This window comes from Scatophagus argus, chromosome 4 (genome assembly GCF_020382885.2).
Source record: "Scatophagus argus isolate fScaArg1 chromosome 4, fScaArg1.pri, whole genome shotgun sequence".
Lineage (NCBI taxonomy): Eukaryota > Metazoa > Chordata > Actinopteri > Scatophagidae > Scatophagus > Scatophagus argus.
Window position 1 is genome coordinate 16,205,144 of NC_058496.1, and position 18,484 is coordinate 16,223,627.

General features: G+C 40.3%; 1 protein-coding gene across 3 annotated transcripts in view; it reads left to right on the forward strand.

Moving 5' to 3' along the window:
* col27a1b (collagen, type XXVII, alpha 1b) overlaps positions 1-18,484 on the forward strand; it is a 62,449-nt gene that overhangs the window by 22,564 nt on the left and 21,401 nt on the right. For all 3 annotated transcript variants that reach the window (XR_006843099.1, XM_046385501.1, XM_046385502.1), the window contains exons 8-28: positions 338-382; positions 3,473-3,526; positions 4,707-4,751; positions 5,706-5,759; positions 7,163-7,207; positions 9,543-9,596; positions 10,513-10,557; positions 11,258-11,311; positions 11,530-11,574; positions 11,764-11,817; positions 12,255-12,308; positions 13,322-13,375; positions 13,520-13,573; positions 13,657-13,710; positions 13,793-13,837; positions 14,929-14,982; positions 15,211-15,255; positions 15,437-15,490; positions 15,925-15,978; positions 16,198-16,251; positions 16,671-16,724. Coding sequence is in view for 2 of the 3 variants with exons in the window: in XM_046385501.1 (XP_046241457.1) it covers positions 338-382; positions 3,473-3,526; positions 4,707-4,751; positions 5,706-5,759; positions 7,163-7,207; positions 9,543-9,596; positions 10,513-10,557; positions 11,258-11,311; positions 11,530-11,574; positions 11,764-11,817; positions 12,255-12,308; positions 13,322-13,375; positions 13,520-13,573; positions 13,657-13,710; positions 13,793-13,837; positions 14,929-14,982; positions 15,211-15,255; positions 15,437-15,490; positions 15,925-15,978; positions 16,198-16,251; positions 16,671-16,724 (1,071 nt within the window). In the remaining variant the exon portion in view is untranslated. The remainder of the gene's footprint in view (positions 1-337; positions 383-3,472; positions 3,527-4,706; positions 4,752-5,705; positions 5,760-7,162; positions 7,208-9,542; positions 9,597-10,512; positions 10,558-11,257; positions 11,312-11,529; positions 11,575-11,763; positions 11,818-12,254; positions 12,309-13,321; positions 13,376-13,519; positions 13,574-13,656; positions 13,711-13,792; positions 13,838-14,928; positions 14,983-15,210; positions 15,256-15,436; positions 15,491-15,924; positions 15,979-16,197; positions 16,252-16,670; positions 16,725-18,484) is intronic.

Here is an 18,484-nt window from a genome sequence, read left to right on the forward strand (position 1 = left end):
CGATAAATGGTCTATTAGTTTCACAGCTCTTAGGTTTGTCTTTGCTATGAACCTTACTAAACCCTTCAGGTCTTTATTAAGTTATTTTATTGAATGTTTTATAAGGAAACAAAGTCAAGTCCTCTCAACATAATTTCAGCCCAACAACAAAAAAATAGATCAAGTTTGACCATTCACTTTATATTTCCTACCAATACTAACATAATCTTTCTCTCCATAGTGCATCATTTAGCATTGTATTTCCCTCTGGCTTTATGGCAAAAATTATAATAAGATGCCATGCCATTTTAACTTTGACTTTGTGCATAACTCTAACTTAATGTTTCTCTGTCAACAGGGACAAAAAGGACATCCTGGTCCTTCTGGTCTCCCAGGTGAACCTGTGAGTACTTTATGGCTACAGTTTGATTCTCTCATGTATAGTGTACAATATTTTCAGTGCCCTCCCCAGTTTAAAGTCCAGTTGTTATGTCGCTTGCCTTAGGAACACTCAGTAATAAACACATCAGTAGTTGTAGCGCCCCCTTTGGATCGACAAGTCTAATAGGAAAGTGCTACAATGCAATTAATGCAATTTTTTTCTCCAGTTCCACTGACACAATACCTCCTTTGTCTCTTTGAAGTGTTATCACGTTGACTAAATCCACTGCAAGCTGTTTGTCTGTCTGATGCCTGCACTGCGCGTTAGCTGTATGTCATCGTATGTTTACTCATTGAATAGAAGAGCCAAGAGTACTCAAAGACAGTTCCCACAAGACTCCAGCACGTCTTTCCATTTATAGTTGCAAAACAGGAGAAGGGGAAGGAATGACAGAGAGAAAATATTAACACAGATCCACTGGGACGTTAAAAAAGAGGTGTAGGAGCGGTGGAGGTTTACTGTTCGAGAGACGAGACATTAGACATGAGTTGCTCTGGAATTTTGGCGGTAAAAGAGAAGGAGAGATTTTTGGCAGAGGTACAAGTGGGCTAAATAGTTTGGACATCCCTAGGTCATTCCTCCTCCTCCTCCTCCTCCTCCTCCTTCTCCTTTTCCTTTCCCTTGTTTCTGAGCTCAAATCCAGTGCTCTATCTTTGAGAAGAATGTGCTGTGTTACGACACACACACAAAAAAGAAAGCCTTTCCTGGGTCATCTTGTACTCTATAAAGATGATGCACTCTGTTTCCTGTGAAAAATAACTCAAATAGCACATTGTTTGTTAGTTAGAATTGGACCTTTAATGTATTCTGAGGCTTGTTATTTTGTTAGTGAAGTCAATTTTATTGTTTTCTAATCCAATCAATATAACTTGTGACACCTTGTGTCAGAAAGATGTTACTTCTTGGTTGCTGAAATCTCTCTCAATGAACTTAATGGAACTTGTAAACAGGAACTGACTGATTAATTAACGGAAAAGAGCAAATATGGAAATGTGGATGACCGGAGCCAGAGCATGACCTTAACTTTTATAGTTAAGGTTTTGTCCCATATCCACATAAAACATATATATATCTGTAGTCATGTTTCCCCCAAGATATTTTGTCACAGAGTTTGTATGGTCTTGAGGTGAATGGTCACTGAAATATTGTAGGATTGTTACGGGAATACTACACGCAGCGGCGTATGGCTATGATCCTGTTGTTGACGAAATCCGACAGAAAGCTGAAACTTAGAGGAAAAAAGTGCAAATACAAATCCGTCTGCTTTGTCAGCACCACGGAGAGCAGCATGGGTTTATTACTACCCAATACAGTTACCTGAAAGTTAGATAGGTAAAAGATCTAACGCCAGGCAGACTAGGCTAACATATTTAACTAAACGACCCCTTTGCCACTTCACTGTCTCTGGTACCAGGAGATAGTGGAGCAGGCGTAGCAGGCTAACGGGTGTGGGGGGAGGAATTTGGCCATTTTGCTAGCAAGGTGGGTGGACGGCGTTTCCCACCAAGATGCATTTGGTGAGAGTGCACTAAATGCATGTTCTCTTTGTCTGAAACCACTGCCTATTTACTATGTAGTGCACTGTAAGCACCCTCTGTCACTTTACTTGATGGTTTAAATTCTGAGAGTGAAGTATATAGACTTTACCGCTCACTATAAAATAAACTTTATTTTTTTTTTATAAAAATGCATTGAGTGTCTCTTATATGGGCAGAGGTGAATGAGAAAATTTTGGACACAGCCCATGTTTATGTTGCCTTTAACTATTACATTTCCCCAACCCCAGTTACAAAATAGTTGAGACGCTGTGTACAATATAATAAAACAGCATATAATAATTTGCTAATCCTTTCTGACGTGCACTCAATTAAAATCAGTACAAAGACAATCTGTTGAAACACGTGACTTTATAAAGGATATTACTACGTGGGATTGAGAATACTTTGTCAGACATTTATCGGTAAATGGTTCACTTGCAAATGATGACATTCTGTTTTTATTTATGTTTTACACAACGTCCCAAGTTTTTTGGAATCAGAGTCTAGCGTTTCTTGGCATATTGCTGCCACCAACTGTTTGCCAGTGGAATTGTGTCGTTTTCATGGGCAAAACTTTTGCATCATTACTCTCTGCAGGCTTCAGCGTACAACCTGACTTGTACGCTCGTGCATGTACTTGTGTGCTCTTGTACTAGTACATAAGATACATAAGATAGGAACAAAACATGTACCTTTGAGCCTTTGATTTTTATCTCTGTGATATTACTTTGCAATAATAACCTCCTGTGGGTGTACAATATATCTTATATTATATATAATGCTTTCATCTCTACTGCAAATTGTACTGCTGCTACTGTGAATACTTTTTCTTTGCGGCCATTTACAAGATTTCTCATAGCATTCCTAAAAACACGTAACATTTTGATCTCTCGTAACACATCTGATATCTGATTCCCCAAGGAAACTGAAAATACAGAACCAGCTGTTGCCAGTATGCAAGTGAATGTGGTCAGCTTTCAGAATGCTGTACACACAGCCTGTAGGATGGATGCATTTGGTTTGGTCACGCCACAAGGAAGGAATGACTCACGTAACATACTGTACTGTTGATGAGGATAAACATATTAAGTGGAAACTGTGCTCACAGTAGTCTTAACAGCAAGTGGCTCGACGGCATTATAATAACACTCACTGTCGGATTAATTGAACGGTTAGAGTGGCAGCGTCTGCAGTGGCGCCTCTTTCCTGAGGCAACACTGACTCAACTAAACAAAAGGTCTTTGTTGAAAAGCTGAGAGATTTAAATTCTTCCATAGGACCAACTGGCTGGTGTTTATTAGTTACATAAATAAAGTGTTTGTTTTCAACTTTAATTATCTTTCTTCTTCTTATGGCAATCACAGAGGCTCCTACCACAAAACAAGTGTGTCTTAAAAAGAAGCTTTTTATTTTACGGCTTCCCTCCCTCCATCCTTCAGTCTTTCCTTCCTTCTTTTTTCCTATTTTAGTCTCTTGCCCTCCTCTGGTGCTGATTTCTCCTCTCTCTCCACAGGGTAAACGGGGAGATGATGGAAGCCCTGGGGCCAAAGGCTATCCTGGCAGGCAGGTGCAGTAAATCTAGTGTTGCGGTGCTGGTTGAGCAGGGCCACACACACAAACACCCATAGACACACACACGCACTCACATATAAAGATGAAACAATAAAATCAGGCTAAGATATCATCTCTATTGTGAATTCAGCTTTTTGAAATATTTCCCTCCTTTTAAGAAACCAAATCTGAGGCACTCGTTTTTTGCTTACTGTCAGAATGATGAATAAAATGAGAATTGTGTGGAAAACTCTAAACCCCTACATGATTTCTGCAAAGAAAATTGATGCTGGCAAAAAACATCTAAGCCATTGGCATCTCAACCATCGGCAAATCCAAATAAAAATTTTGTAGCTGCCGAATGAAAAAGGCCTCAGAAAGAGCGACAAACAGCTCCAAGCTGCTGAGAAGCACCTGTGGTGGAATTTCAGAAACGCATGCCCTCGGTCTGGTGAGGAAATAAAATGTCAAAAGGTTTCCACAGTAAGCACCACTCCGAGGAAAGAAAAGGTAATAAAAGTGTGACTAATGCTGCAGCTCCCTGGGTACAAATAATCTTCCTCTGTCCTTCTCATTCCTTGTCCCAATTCTAGGAATAGTGTTTTTCTTAAGAAGTCAAAGTCAAGAAGTCAAATCTTTTCCCTCCAGTTTTAAGCAAAAAATGTAAAACTCCACAAACAGCTGGACAACTATCCACTCACTTGCTCTTCCTGCGTGTTTATGTTAACGTGGAGTTCAGGCACGGGTCTCAGTGTTTGCTGCTGTGCTCTAGCACACTTACAGTGTCTGAACTCTGATCCCTATAGGCACTTAGTGGCGTGTGATGGATTAGGTTTTAGCACCCCCTACCATCTGTGGGCTGTGAATTACTCGGGCTGTCGGTTTATGTCAAGTCAATGCACTTTTGCTGTGAGGAGTTCTCCTGAGCTGAGTGCTGATCTTTATAGTTGCACAGGGAGATTTTCTGCGCCGATGGATTTACTGGCAGGGTCTCTGAGAATATGATATGAATACTGCTCAAGTATTAACATGGCAAAGGCAAGGGGCTATTTAGAATTTTAAAAATATATCTGGTAAAATATATCATTACATGTTTTTCTTTGTTTTTACAAATAAGTACTCAAATGCAGACACCAGTGAAGTTCTGCCACTTGCTTGTAACCACGATAATGTCTTTTGCCATCTGTTACATGTAGGGTTTACCTGGGCCGGTAGGAAAAATGGGGCCAAAAGGAGTCCGGGTAAGTAGATGTTGGAAAAATGACATCTTTGTTGCTATTAAATGTAAACTCTCTTGGGCAGTATGCTTGATCTCTGGTAATAAAAAGGAGTTTTGAAAATAAATACTGTATATGGCTCGCTGTTGATGGCACCCTCAGAATGACTTTCTCTCTTTACTTGTATTTCATGTTCTTGTCGTGCACCCTCACTCCACTACCACTGAAGGCCAAAGGGAGAGAAGCATGACTCTTCTCTGTCCATTAACGCTTTTGAACTTACACTGTTTTAAACGACCTGTGAAATGCTTGCTAAATGAATTACCTAACCATTCTGGCTACATAAAAAGGCCGATGTCATAAGCGCCACTCGTCCTCCCTTGTTAACTCCATGATTATAATGACAGCTGGTGTCGTTACTATATTTAAAGCACTGTACAAGCAATGAACTGTGGCTGTGTTTAAAACATTTTTGTGCTTGCTGTTCTTGTTAATGTTAGCCAGATATCATAAAACGATATTACTCTGCTGTCGAGCATGACCACAATGCATTCAGATGTCAGCTTGTTATTAAATGTTAATGTAATTTCTGTTTCTGCCCTTTTGGACACTTTTTTTTCTCCTGTTCCACTGAGCAGGTTGGACTTGAGGTCTCTTCAGGGATCCCTGATGTGAGGGTATGTGCCCTTGGACTACATCGTGGAAGCCAGCACCATGCAGTCCATGGGCATATACACTTGCCTCAAGGCTTGACTCTTCAGGACCACTCCGCTTTAGCCAAGAGTCTGCAGTGCTGTTAACAGATCAGTGCATCACAGCGGAGCAGATTCTTAGATGTGTTCATTTTCTTGGCATCAGTTTTTTTTTGCCTGTCCTCTCTGCTCCATCTCATTGTGCATCCTTGTCCACCTTCTTTCCCTTTTCAATCTATCCTTGCCTTATCTGCTCCTCCACATCGTCTTTTATTCATCTCTCTAGGGTCACATTGGCCTCCCTGGGCTCTTTGGCTTTCCTGGTCCTGATGGTGAGAGAGTGAGTATTAGCAGCTGTGAGAGTAAATGCCCACTGGGTTGCATTATATGAAATAGACAATGAAATAGAAATAGATTTCATTCTTGAACCACTGCAGGGACACTTTACTAAATCAGTATTACAAGCTTAGACTAAAGGCACCATCCTTGCACTGTATTGGATCATGCCAGGGTGCAAAGACAACCAACATCCCAACCCTCTAATACTGTCTTGGATTTCATTAAAATGTAGGAGATGCATTTTAATTTACTTAAACACAGCCAGGACTCAAATTCCCAGCAACATCCCATGCAGTGGATACAAACAGTAGAAACTGGTTATGGCCGTGGTGGGCCTTCAATGCATCAGTCAGTCTGGTCAGTTGATCCAACACTTTGAGTAAAACATGTCATTTCATTTCCATTAAAGTTGGACCAAGCATTTGCAGCATGGTCCTGGGAGCAGCTTTGCTCTCATAATTTTTTTCGTCTACCGTCAGTAATGACTGATCAAAATTTCCACTATGACAGCACGGAAAACTGATGACCACGTTCTGTCAGCCTCAGCTGTTCTTTAAGATTAATGCTGACATGGCCTGCTACAAGGCTAACATAAGGTTTCACACTGAATATTAGCAAATGTGGTCGAAAAGTTACTTTTATAAGATGCATGTGTTTCTGCATTGTCTTTCTCCTGCTGCCCCTGAACTTTCTCCTTCACCCGGCCAGGCTGTGAGGAGGTCCAGACTGTCTGGTCAGAAAGAATATGAGTCTCAGTGTCTTTATAGGCTCCCATCACTGGAGTGTTAGGTCTGTGTCAGTTATTATAAAAAAATTACATAAACGTTAAGACAGCCAAGACTCATGGCTGTTTTATTCACTAAAATAGAGACTGACCTAACTAAACTAAAGTCCTTAATCATCAGCAAATTGGCATGCAGCACTCAGCTGAAAGCACAGCTGTACAGTACAGCTGAGACTAGCAACAACAACCTGACGAGCTGAGAGTGAAATGTCTTTGATGGCCAACCTAAAGATGGCGTAGTTCGATTTCATTGACAACTGTCTCGCCTTGAGGCCGTAGCTGTTCTGATCATATTGAACGACCTTCATTAGCAGATTAAATTTTAAGGACTTCCCCTTCAGCTTGAAAGTTGATTATTTATGATGGTCATGTTGGGATATTATCCAGAACAGATACTAAATGAACTTTTGCGATTGTTTTGTCAGCTGCTGTTTCCAAGATCAAGAATGAACTTTTGGGCTCAGTGTTTTCATTTTAGGCTCATTGGTTTTTTTCTGCTGTGTAAGAGCTGTGAGTGTTGCTAAAGACTTTGTTTTCACGGGATGTACTTTTATCTCTCTTTCAGCTCCTTATCCTTCTCTTAGTATGTTTCTAAACTCTGTTTTCTTCTCTGTTTTCAGGGAATTCCTGGCGTTCATGGGAAGAAGGGCAAGATGGGTAGGCCGGTAAAGTTTTCTCTCAACATACTTCTCAGAGAACATTTTTAATGCAACCTTATGAAAGTGAGGGTGTTTCTGTTTTGATCTATGGACTCTTAGTGTGGTGCAGACCTACTTTAAAATGTATTAAATGACCATTACTCTTACACAGTCTCTGGTTCAGTGTAAGTCCCTTCCTAGCCTTAGCCATAAATCTGCAAAGAAAACTTCCAACACTGGCACAGTGACGCTAAGGAGTATTATAAGGATTGTTAAAAGGCTGAAATATGTAACTCCGTCAGTCTTCAGATATAGCTGTATCAATGTATATGTTGTCCAATCACATGTATAGCTATAACCATTTATAAATTACCCCATATAAAGACATGGATATTTTTTCTATTTGGGCTATTTCAGTCAGACAACTCATGATTTAAGTGTTTATTATAATAACAGAACATGCAGATTTGCATACCCCCCCCCACCCCGAGTCTGCAGGTGGATGCTGGGGTGGTGGTAGGGCTGATGTAACAGGCAGCAGTACTGATGCAGGGCGGCAGTGACATGGAAAGGCAGAGGGAGAGATGGGAAGTTTTCGCAGCTTAAATAGACCGCCAAAATGGAAGGGTGTGTTTAAGTGACCAGTGGGGACAGTGAGGCACACGTTTATGTAGCAGTGCAGCTCGAGCTGACATTTTGGACAATATATTCTAATTTTTTGAATTTTTTGAATTTTAAATCTGCTTTTTTTTTTTTCTTCTTTTTTTTTTTACTACCATTGGTATCGGCCCCAAACATTCAGTATCTGTTGGGATCTGGACCGCTCGTCTGTAAATCTTGTATGATTTATTTCATTTGGCTGAGGCTGATTAAGGAACATTGTATATTATGTGTGGGGTGTGCTTGTTATTGTGCTTGTTTTGCATCAGACTGATATGATAATATGGTGTGTCAGTTGTGGGTTTGGCTCTCCAGAGTCTCTACCCGCAGATCAGGGAAGTCTATCGTCATTGGCGCCTGGAAGTAACTTTCCCATCCTTCCAGGCTTACATGGAAAATACTAAGACTGCACATAACCACTTGTGCAAGTCTGATACTTTCCCAGGCCTGGTCTGGTTGTACATGCTTTTTTAATGTTATTATGCAGTAACAGTCTGTGACATAGACTGGGGCCGGAAAATACATGTTCTCATAATAGCCAAGTCATGAGCAAGCCATTTTTCTTCCTCTGTGGTGAAATGTGAGGTCAGTCACTTTATGCAAGAGGTTTTTTTTCTGTCCTGAGTCAGCAGTGAAGTAGTGTAACAAAATCTGCAAAATGATGTGATTCACGTATCCCAAAGCCTAAAGCAACTTGCAAACAGACAAACTGTGAGACAACTCATCTTCTCCTGTGTTTTCTCAGCAGATGGAAAGTATGTTTTTTTTTTGTTTTTTTTTTTAAACTAGTAAATGTTACATTTTGCACATAGCAGACTGGAAGAAACTTCTTCAAGTTCAAGTTAAGCCTCTTGGCTTCATCTTGCACCAATTACTGCTTATTCCACATTGGCCTAATGTCCTAAATTGTCAATCTACTACACAAACATACCCATCTCCACCATCTCTACAGTGCTTCAGATTTTCTTTTCATACTTTCCTTTCCTCCTGTTGACAGCGAACAAGAGGTTTCTCCTCTGCTCTGCTGTTTCACGTCTGTCTAACCGTAGCGTTTGCCTTCCGTAGGCGAGTGCTGAGCTGTGATGTGCGGTGAGTTGCATGTTGACCTTGGCACACTGACAAGCATACGTTGAGCGTGTGGCCTCGTGGCTGCATCACGTCTCTTGTTCTGCCTCTGTAATGGAATTACGAGCACCAAGCAAAAAAAAAGTACGCAGTCAGCAGTTCCTTGGCCAAGCGGCTTTATTCAGCCATTTAGGCAAGTCCTGTGGGCTTGGTTTGCGGGCTGCCGAGTGTTCCCTCCTGCCAGCGTGTGCGCACACACACAGACACTCGGTCGCTCGGAAACACTCAGCCGTGGAATTTCCTGCCGGTCTCCCAGGAATGAATCGCTGGGAGAGCATTTGATGGGATTTGCGTGGCTTCACTCTGCAAACTTCTGTTTTGGGAAACACTCTGGGGCTCTAAGGATAGAGGGTGTTGTATGGTGCACAGATTGCAAAGCCCCTTGAGGCCAATTTGTGATTTGTGATTTTGGGCGATATAAATAGAACTGACTTGGCTTTGTTTATCCCCTGTGTGATAACTTCACAGACGAACATGTGACATATCAATAAATTAAATATCAAAGTGGGCATTATGACAGTGTGAACACTCACTTCTCCCTCTAGTTTGAAACACTCCTGTTTGTCTGTGTGCTCAGGGGTTTCCTGGTGACTTTGGAGAGAGGGGACCTCCTGGCCTTGATGGGAACCCTGTAAGTAAAATGATGTAGATAAACGCCAAGCTTTACTTCCTTTTAGCACAGTGGAGCTTGTCTTACATGGTCCTTATGTCCACAACATCACGCCTGACTAAGATTTCACCAAATTTCTAACTTAATTTTGCATATTTCTTTTAAAAAAAAATGCAGTGCAGTGTGCTTTACAAGAAGAAAAAAATCACTCATGAGGATAAATGCTAGTACATCACTTGACTTTTTTTTGTCTCCAAGTAAGACAAAAAAAAAAGAAAAAAATTCAGAGATGGAACTTGTTTTCGTATTGTTTTACAGCAGTAACATTTTAATCCTGTGCAGCACTGACTTTAGGGGCAAATCTGTGCCAGTAGATCACTCACTCATAATAATTCATATTGATATGAGGGCAGCATCAGCAGTTTCACTCTCCTCCCCTCTTCTTGCTTTACTTTGACCCTCACCACTTGCGATTGACGGGGTCAGTGTTAGATTGTGATTGGCTGACCTCTGAGGGCCTCCTCCGGGCCTCATTTCCTCTGCCTCCAGAGTGAAGAGGGGACGTTCCATTTGGCTGAATTCATCTCCTTTCATTCTTAGAGAAATAGAGGAGGCAACAGGAAGGCCACACTGGGCTCTGTATCATCCAGCTCTCTGTTGGACGGGGAGCTTGGAGAGGATGTAGGCATGGCATGTGGCTGCGGAGTAGATCATTTAGACAACAAGTCTCTCTGTGTGTCAAGTGCCAAGTGCTCACTCACTATGCTGAAATGAGAGGAGCGACACATTACTCAAGCTAACAGTGAAGGAAAACACCAGTAAACAAACAAACACAGAGCATACAGCATACTTTCATATGCATCTTCCCCCTGCAGTTCTGCAGCTGTAGCTGAGTGTGTAACATCTTTTATTTATCTCTCATTCTTTGTCCTCTTAGGGTGAACTGGGAGCTCCTGGCCCGTGTGGAGTCCCTGGTCTTATTGTGAGTGCTGTTGTACCCTTTTTACTGTTTTTTTAAATTTTATATTTTGTGGTCTATGCACTGCAGTTCCTTGTGTTTTGATTTTTTTAATGGATATACATCTCTTCTACTTCTTTCAGCTGAGACTTTTATCCTGGAACTTAGTTTGTTGTATATCAGGAGCGATCCTGAATTTAAAACGTAATTTCCTGTGGTGCCGACCAAAATGTGTCCACATCACTGTGTTCTCTGATCACATACAGTAGCTCTTGATCTGCAGCAAATGTTTTTCAATGTGTTTCAATGTGTGTGTTTTCATTTGTTTGTATTTCTTAACGTGAGGTATAAAGGATAACTTTTACATAGGCACTGATGTAAAAGCATAAGAGAATACAATGCAGTATGCGTAGTAGATAACAGTTACAGTTACTACAGTAACCACAATTACTAAGTAACAGTTGGAAAATAAAATTCAACCACTAATGTAAATGTGAGGTTATTGCCTGTGTTGCGTGTGCGCATGTGAAAAACGGACCAGCTTGGAATCAGAGATACTGGAGACTGGCCAGCCAGTCTCTGGTCCAAGCTGAGCATGCTGAATACCGGACGATTCCAGTCCCTGGCCGGTTGATCGGTCCATCTCTAATTAGTATTTAAGGTTTTAGGGATTCCTCTGGACATTCAGTGTTCTAAGTATGTTTTTTTTGTGGGTTGTTTGCAGGGAGATATTGGCCCTGTTGGCATGGTTGGCTTACCAGGACCACCGGGACTCAAGGTGAATGATACAAGTTCTTAGTTATGTCTCCATCTGTTCTTGATATGGATACAACATGAATGAGGTACATTGATTGCACTGGACTTAAACGTTTTCAAGCCACAGCTCACTCCAGACGTGTGATTGTTATTGCATAAGCTTGTGTGTCCTAGTGAACATGTAAACAACAACATTGCTCAATAATTATGTTTTCTTTTATATTTTATTTTGCTCACAAGGGAGTACCTGGAAACCCAGGGGAGCCAGGACTGAAAGGTGATAAGGTGATCTGCTTATGTCTTTCTCAGGCTTCCAACCTTATGTTTACAAATGACAAAGTTCTATCTCTGACTCTGGAGAATACTGCCAGATAACACAGATTTACTGAATAATGCAGGACTTGTGTTTCCCAGCCCTCCTGTGATGCATACTGATTGAACTTGTGGGTGATTTTTTTCTTTGTATTTTCTCAGGGGGAAGTTGGCTTACTGGGAGAGCCAGGGGATGGTGGATTTCAAGGGGACAAGGTAGGCGTATGTTTATATGTGCAAAGGTGGTGCAGAAGGCCATCCATAAATAATAAGATTGGTCTCTTTTAAATACGTGTGTCCCTTAGCAAGACACTGAACCCCAAATTGCTTCCAACGATTAGACCAGAGCCTTGCAGGGCTATGTCACCTGTGTGTTTGTGTGAGTTTTGTGTGAATGAGACCATTTGGAAAGCATTTTTTCTGCTCTCCAAAAGTACTATAAAAGTGCATTCCATTTTGCATTCCATTCACCATTTCTTTTATTTCTGTCATAGAGATAGAGTTGGTGTGTTTCTGTATCTAATCAGCATCTTCATATATTCAGATATGAGATTTTGTTTGTTTACTTGTTTTTTGTTTTTTTTTTTTGGTCTTTTTTTCATATTCAATCATTTGTCAACTTGTTTACACTGAGATTGCCTTTTATCTTACAGGGTGTCCGTGGCTCACCTGGGTTGCCAGGTCCTCGTGGAAAACCTGGACCACAGGTATTTTCTGTCGCCCATTCAAACACTGAGTTCTAGCAAGGAAAAAGTTGAAAAATTAGTCTGTTGATTAGCAGAACTGTTTATTAACTTGCGACTTTAGCCTCAATGTCGAGGTCTCTTTTCTCAGATTGGACGACTAATCTGTGATTAATGGTAGCACAGTTTGTTTTGTTTACACTTCACAGTATTACTTCTTATAGACATTATGCTTGTTTCTGTCATAAAGCAGTTTCTTTTAATGCTTAACTGCTTTGGTTGCCTGTATGTTCTCAGTATGTGAAGCACTGAACAGCGATAAATAAATGATGAATAAAGTTCCTTCTATCTAATGGAGCACAGAGTAGACTGAAAGTAGACACCGATGTGGCTGTTTCCATTTTTTCTTCACTTAACTACTTCATATAAAAAGTTGTTCTTAAAGCATAGTGGTGTGCAGAGTGCAGTACCTCTTAGGATGCACTCAGGAAAAACAGCTGGTGCTCTTGCTTTAAATGGGTCTAAATCTTCAGATGTTTACAAAAGCTAACTTTGGGCGCAAAGTTAACTTTGGTCTCAGAAATATATGCTAATTAAGCTGTGGCATAAACAACGCTTCAAAGAGCAGAGCACTAGCAAATTCCCAGTGCGTGTGCTGTTTTAACATTAAGACTAATCAACCAAAATTGATACTCATGTGGTCTTTAAGTGTCCTTAAGATTTTCAGTTCTCTCTGATCTGATATGAGATTTTAGCGTGAAAAACACACTGGCTTGCTCACTTGACCTGCTACGTGATGTAGCTCAGAATCTTACCTCAGCCACAATGATCTGATATTGTGAACACTGTTATGTATACTATACACCAGCTAGAAATGGGTGCTATGAGGCAGATTTCTTATCATTTTCTGGGTTGTATTAGATTGTTCTCTGCACAAGTCACTTAGTGGATTTGGGCTATGATATTGACAATTTGTTTCAAGTTTTTTTGAGGTTTGGAGGTATGGTTACAATAAGGTAATGTGCAACATTTTGTAGGGCAAACCTGGTGAAAAGGGCCCTAATGGTGTACCGGGCCCTCCTGGCCCAGAGGTAGGACATATTATAACCTATTTCCTAAACATTATATTTTGACCAGATATATTACCTTTATGTTATTCTCTCACTGTATGCGTTAATACAATACTGTGCTCACAATGTAAGCAAGCTTTGGTTCATTTCCTGTCATTTTCACAGGGCTTTCCAGGTGACATTGGCCCACCGGGAAAAAATGGCCCTGAGGGACCAAAGGTGAGTGGAGTGGTAATGGTTTCGATATGTAATGAAATGAGTAGAACTGAAGTGAAAGTTCACTCTCAGTAATTCATCCACAGGGAAAGCAAGGGACAAGAGGGTTGCCAGGTCCAAGAGGGACACCTGGACTTCAGGTTGGGTTGACTTACTTTATTATGAAAATGAATAAAAATTATAAGCTCATTTTGAAAATTTGTGACGATTTTTTTTGGTCAGGGTGATGACGGACCAGTCGGGTCAGCTGGACCTGCTGGACTCGAGGTGAGTGCTGATTAGATAAGCCCTGCAACTCAAGAGACAGTCAGAAAATACAAACAATTATGTTTTAAGATGCACACACAATGCCACAGTGCTTGCTTACACATAAGTGCAGTGTGTGTTTCTGCCTAAATTTAACTTTGGAGGGATAACATGACCTGTTATGACCAGCAGGTTTGGCTGAGTCATATCACTATTGTTCTAAAGCTGTTTTGACAGACTTCTTATTGGACACTTTGTACTCATATCACCAGAATGGTCAGCAAATTGCTATGCCCTTTTCTATCATAAACAAAATCACACACAACCACAAACAAAAGCAGTTGTCTTTAAATGTCAAACCGAAATGTGAAGTTCTATCTGATGATTGATTCGTTTCAAGATTAATGCTCAGAAAAACACTTAAAACACCTGAATCCTGGCAGCAATTCATTATGTTTGTGTCTTTGGGAGGTCAAATGTCCAATAAAACTGAATCAACAATCATTACTGAATCAATCAAGGGACACTACAAAATAATCCAAATAGACCCCTTTGCTATTTGTTTTTAAAATATCTCCACCATACAGAAATTTAATTTCTGCATTATTAGCATGTGAATGTAGAACATAAAGAGGCCCTATGAGGCAAACTTTGGACTTCATAAGAGACAAATAGGATGGCTTTGAACTGTTTTGCAACATAAATAAAAGTTAACAATAACTATCTTGTTCCAAAAAAAGTGTTTGTTTGGAGACATCCCAGGCTAAACAACAGAGAAGGCTTTCCAATGAAACTCTATTTTTGTGAAGGTTGACTCCAGTCTGCCGCCTCCCAGAAGTGTAACTCACAAGTGATTACTGAAAACAAACACAAATGACCCAATGACTTTTGTGAGTAATAAGAAAGCTTTGAAGCTGCAAACGGCTCTTTGTTTCATAGATCATTAAGTTTCTTAAAGGGGTGTTTTTGGTTTCTATCAGTTGTTGCTTTGTTTTGTGCTTCAGCCTCTAGAGGAACAGCAGACTCACACCTTTTACAGGAAATACAGAGTTTATTGTTTGTTGTGTGGAGCTGCGGTACGCTTCTCTGTGTCATTTTTGCTTTCTGTTCAGGGCAGGCCTGGGAGGCAGGGATTCCCTGGACCGACAGGCCCAGATGGACTCAAGGTCAGGCCTAATAGTCACACATCCACCACCAAAACACTGTCATCCTTTACTGAACATTCCCTCCCTGGCTTTCTTTTATGATAATGTATCATCTGAATATGTGTAAATTAGATGTTAATTTTCTCTTACCACAGGGGAACGGGTCTTCGAGCACATTTCAGCTGATTTCGACTGAAAACGAAAGGCATGAATAAGTTTGTGATATGCTAATTGTCTGCTTTGCTGTAGGGCGAGACTGGGATAACTGGCGAGGTTGGAAAGCTTGGCGAGAGGGTAAAGGCTTTTCTTCTTCTCTCTTTGCTGATTTCTGTCTGATGCTAACTGTGTGTCTCTGTCTGTTTGTGTCTGTTTTGTTGGGGTCCCAAAGCTGTACAGCCTCTTATGAGCAATCTAACTTCAACAGAACGAAGAGAAATAAGAGACAGTTAAGACAGCCTGTTTTTTTCACCTTCAGGGACTGCCCGGTTTTTTTGGGCCTGTCGGAGAGATGGGCATCGCTGGAGAAAAGGTTAGCATGGTATCAAAATGTCACACTTTGCTAAAACCGAACATCGTTGCTGTCTGACGTCCGTTTAAATCTGTTAAAATGCTCTCTGTCAGTGTGGTATGTGATTAGTGCTGAAACAGTATGTCAATTACAGTGAATCTGATAACTGATTATTTGTTTAAGTCATTTATCAAAGCCGATACCACCTTCTCAAAAGTGTGTAGCTTTCTTAGTATCATGTCATTGTACATTAAATACTTTGAGTTTGGGGCTATTGGTCAGACAAAACCAGTAATTTGTGACATGGTGGTCAGAATGTTGGACTATTTTTGATTTGATTTTTGTGGACTTGATCAATTAGTCTACAATAGTATTATATAAATTGATAATGAAAATAATCGTTAGTTGCAGCACTACCTGTGATGTTTCTCTGATCGTGGCCTGTGATTCCACAGGGGGATCGAGGGAAAACAGGCGCCCCCGGGCCGCCAGGTGAATCGGGGCCGATGGTAAGGCGTAAGTCTGGACCCTGTCTCTTGTACCAGGGGGCATTCAATTCTACATATACAAGGAATTGGGGTGTGATCTGTTTAGTGAGACCGATTTAAGTTATTAAATGATAATCAAAGATAGGCAGTTCAAATAGGGCTGTCCAGTTATGTCATGAAACTTACTCATTTCTTAGATAAATCATATAGATATCATATTAGTTATGTTGTATCCATCAGGGTCACACTGGACTACCTGGAGAGATGGGGGCACCTGGACCACAAGGGAGCCCAGTGAGTTCACTGTCATAACTTTACATGCACTGAATGTAAACCAGATGCTACAAGGGTCTGTTGCATTGACTACATAATTGTACCTTGTCAGATACTTATACCAGGCTGAAAAGCTGTGTTTCACAGCTGTTCTCATCCACCATCAGTGTTTCCTTCCACCTGTTTTTAAGCCCATTTTCAGTTTGCACTTAAAAAACCTGACTGGAAAATCTGGAAACTGGAACTGATCAAAAATAAGATTTTCAGCTTGTGTCAACTCTTTCTTAAAATAGGATATTGTGTGTCAGTTCAGACGGTGCTTTTTATGTCCTTGGATTCAGCTTGTGACTGTTAATAAAAATGAGTGTTAGATAATTTTCCCTCATTATCGTTGTTTCCATAGTTTTTCACAGTCAAACTATTTTGTCACACACATTCAGGGGCCACCTGGTCCATGGGGATCCACTGGCATCAGAGGGCCCAAAGGCAGGATGGTAAGTAACTGAAGTGATGTGTTATACGATTAGGCAGAGGTGTAACTACTGTCTGTTATCAGATAATATGACACACCTCAAGTCAGTTCATACCCAGTAACTTCACAGCAATTCAATCTACAATTAATAGAATTAAATAGCCTCTCAATGGATGTCCATGTGTTGGTTGGTCCACCATTCTGGTCCAGACTGACAGGCATAATATTTTTGCAGTGTGGTTTTTTTTGCATAAAAACATGGAGAAAAACTAGATATATGTTTTAGATTTTGTTAAGTTGTATACTTACAGTATTATACCAAATGTCCTTAATTTGATTCAGGGTAATGGTACCTTTCTTTAGGTCACCTGCCTTCTCCAACCATCCACAGTTAATTCAATCTCTCAGAAGTGCAATATGAAAAAAACAACACACAAAGGATTGCATAGCAAAAAAGAAAGAGCAATCTTTGAGGAACATGAATTACTGTATATCTCTATAGACAGAAGTTAAATCCGAATATGTATCAGTAAAACATATGGATTCTAAGGTTCAAGGACATTTTGCTACATACATGAAAACACCCTGGAGTTTATGTACAAGGAAATGTATGTGTACTGCATTGTCTGCCTTGAACTCAGGATGATTCCAGTGTTCGCTGGCTTTTCCATAATTGAGTTTTCTACTTTAGGAAAATATCCCTTGGTTTCACAGCAGGACCATTGGACTGAAATGAATAATTGATCCAACATGAATAAGTGGTATAATTAAAGCATTTCATTATGTGGATTGGTTTTACACAGCTTCCCTGATATCACAAGCAGTCACAAATGTAATATTTAATAGCTATAATAGCTGAAAACTACATCAAGGCTTTTGAATATTGAATTAGGACCAGCACGATTAAACACCGGTCTCCTTATTACACAGTGTGAAGACATTCCCAGTCAACAGGAATGCAGAAAAAACCAGTAACAACCTTTTCCTGTGCCCAGTGTTTTCTATTTAAAATTGTGATATCTCCATGAAAAACCATAGCTTTATTCTGTGGGATGTGCATTGTATTTTAAAATGTCGTCTGTGTTTCCCTGAAAGGAGTAAAAGCAATATGTGCAATGCAATAAATAAATCAAAAGATTCAGTATCTGCTTGTAAAAAAACAACCAGCAATGACAGCTATCTGGAGGATGCATAAAATTCTGTTGCTTTACTTTTGGTTTGCTCTCATATCTTGGCAAGTTATTAAATTTTTACTTTAGCGACATGTTACCTTGTGATTCAATTTTGCATAAAAGACTGAATCTGCAGCCCCCTCACCGAAAGTGATTCCACTGGATTTAAGAAGTTTTCAGTTTCGAAGGGACACATTTTGCAGATATGTAAGCAAGTTACCATCATGTTATCTCACAGGGTTCTAGGAAAAAGCCCTAAAATTGTTGCACTGAATTGCACTGACACTGTTGCAAAGAAAGCCAGCCAAAATGAGTGATTTTCCACCTAATGTGTCTGTTCACATTGAACAAATCTGAGAAACTAACTAGGAAAGGAGAGGTGGAAAATGTCTGCGCTATAAAACCCGTCAATTTCTTTTCTCAAGACATACATCTAATACATATTACCAATGCATTGATATGCGTATTACCAATGCATTGATATGATTAGAGATTTTCCCATGCAATTTCAGCTGTAGTCATGTGCTTTTTGTGATTTCAAGAACACCTAAAATAATAAGTGTTAACGTGTTATGTGCTCTGGGTCTTTTCAGACCACCTTGGGGTGTAA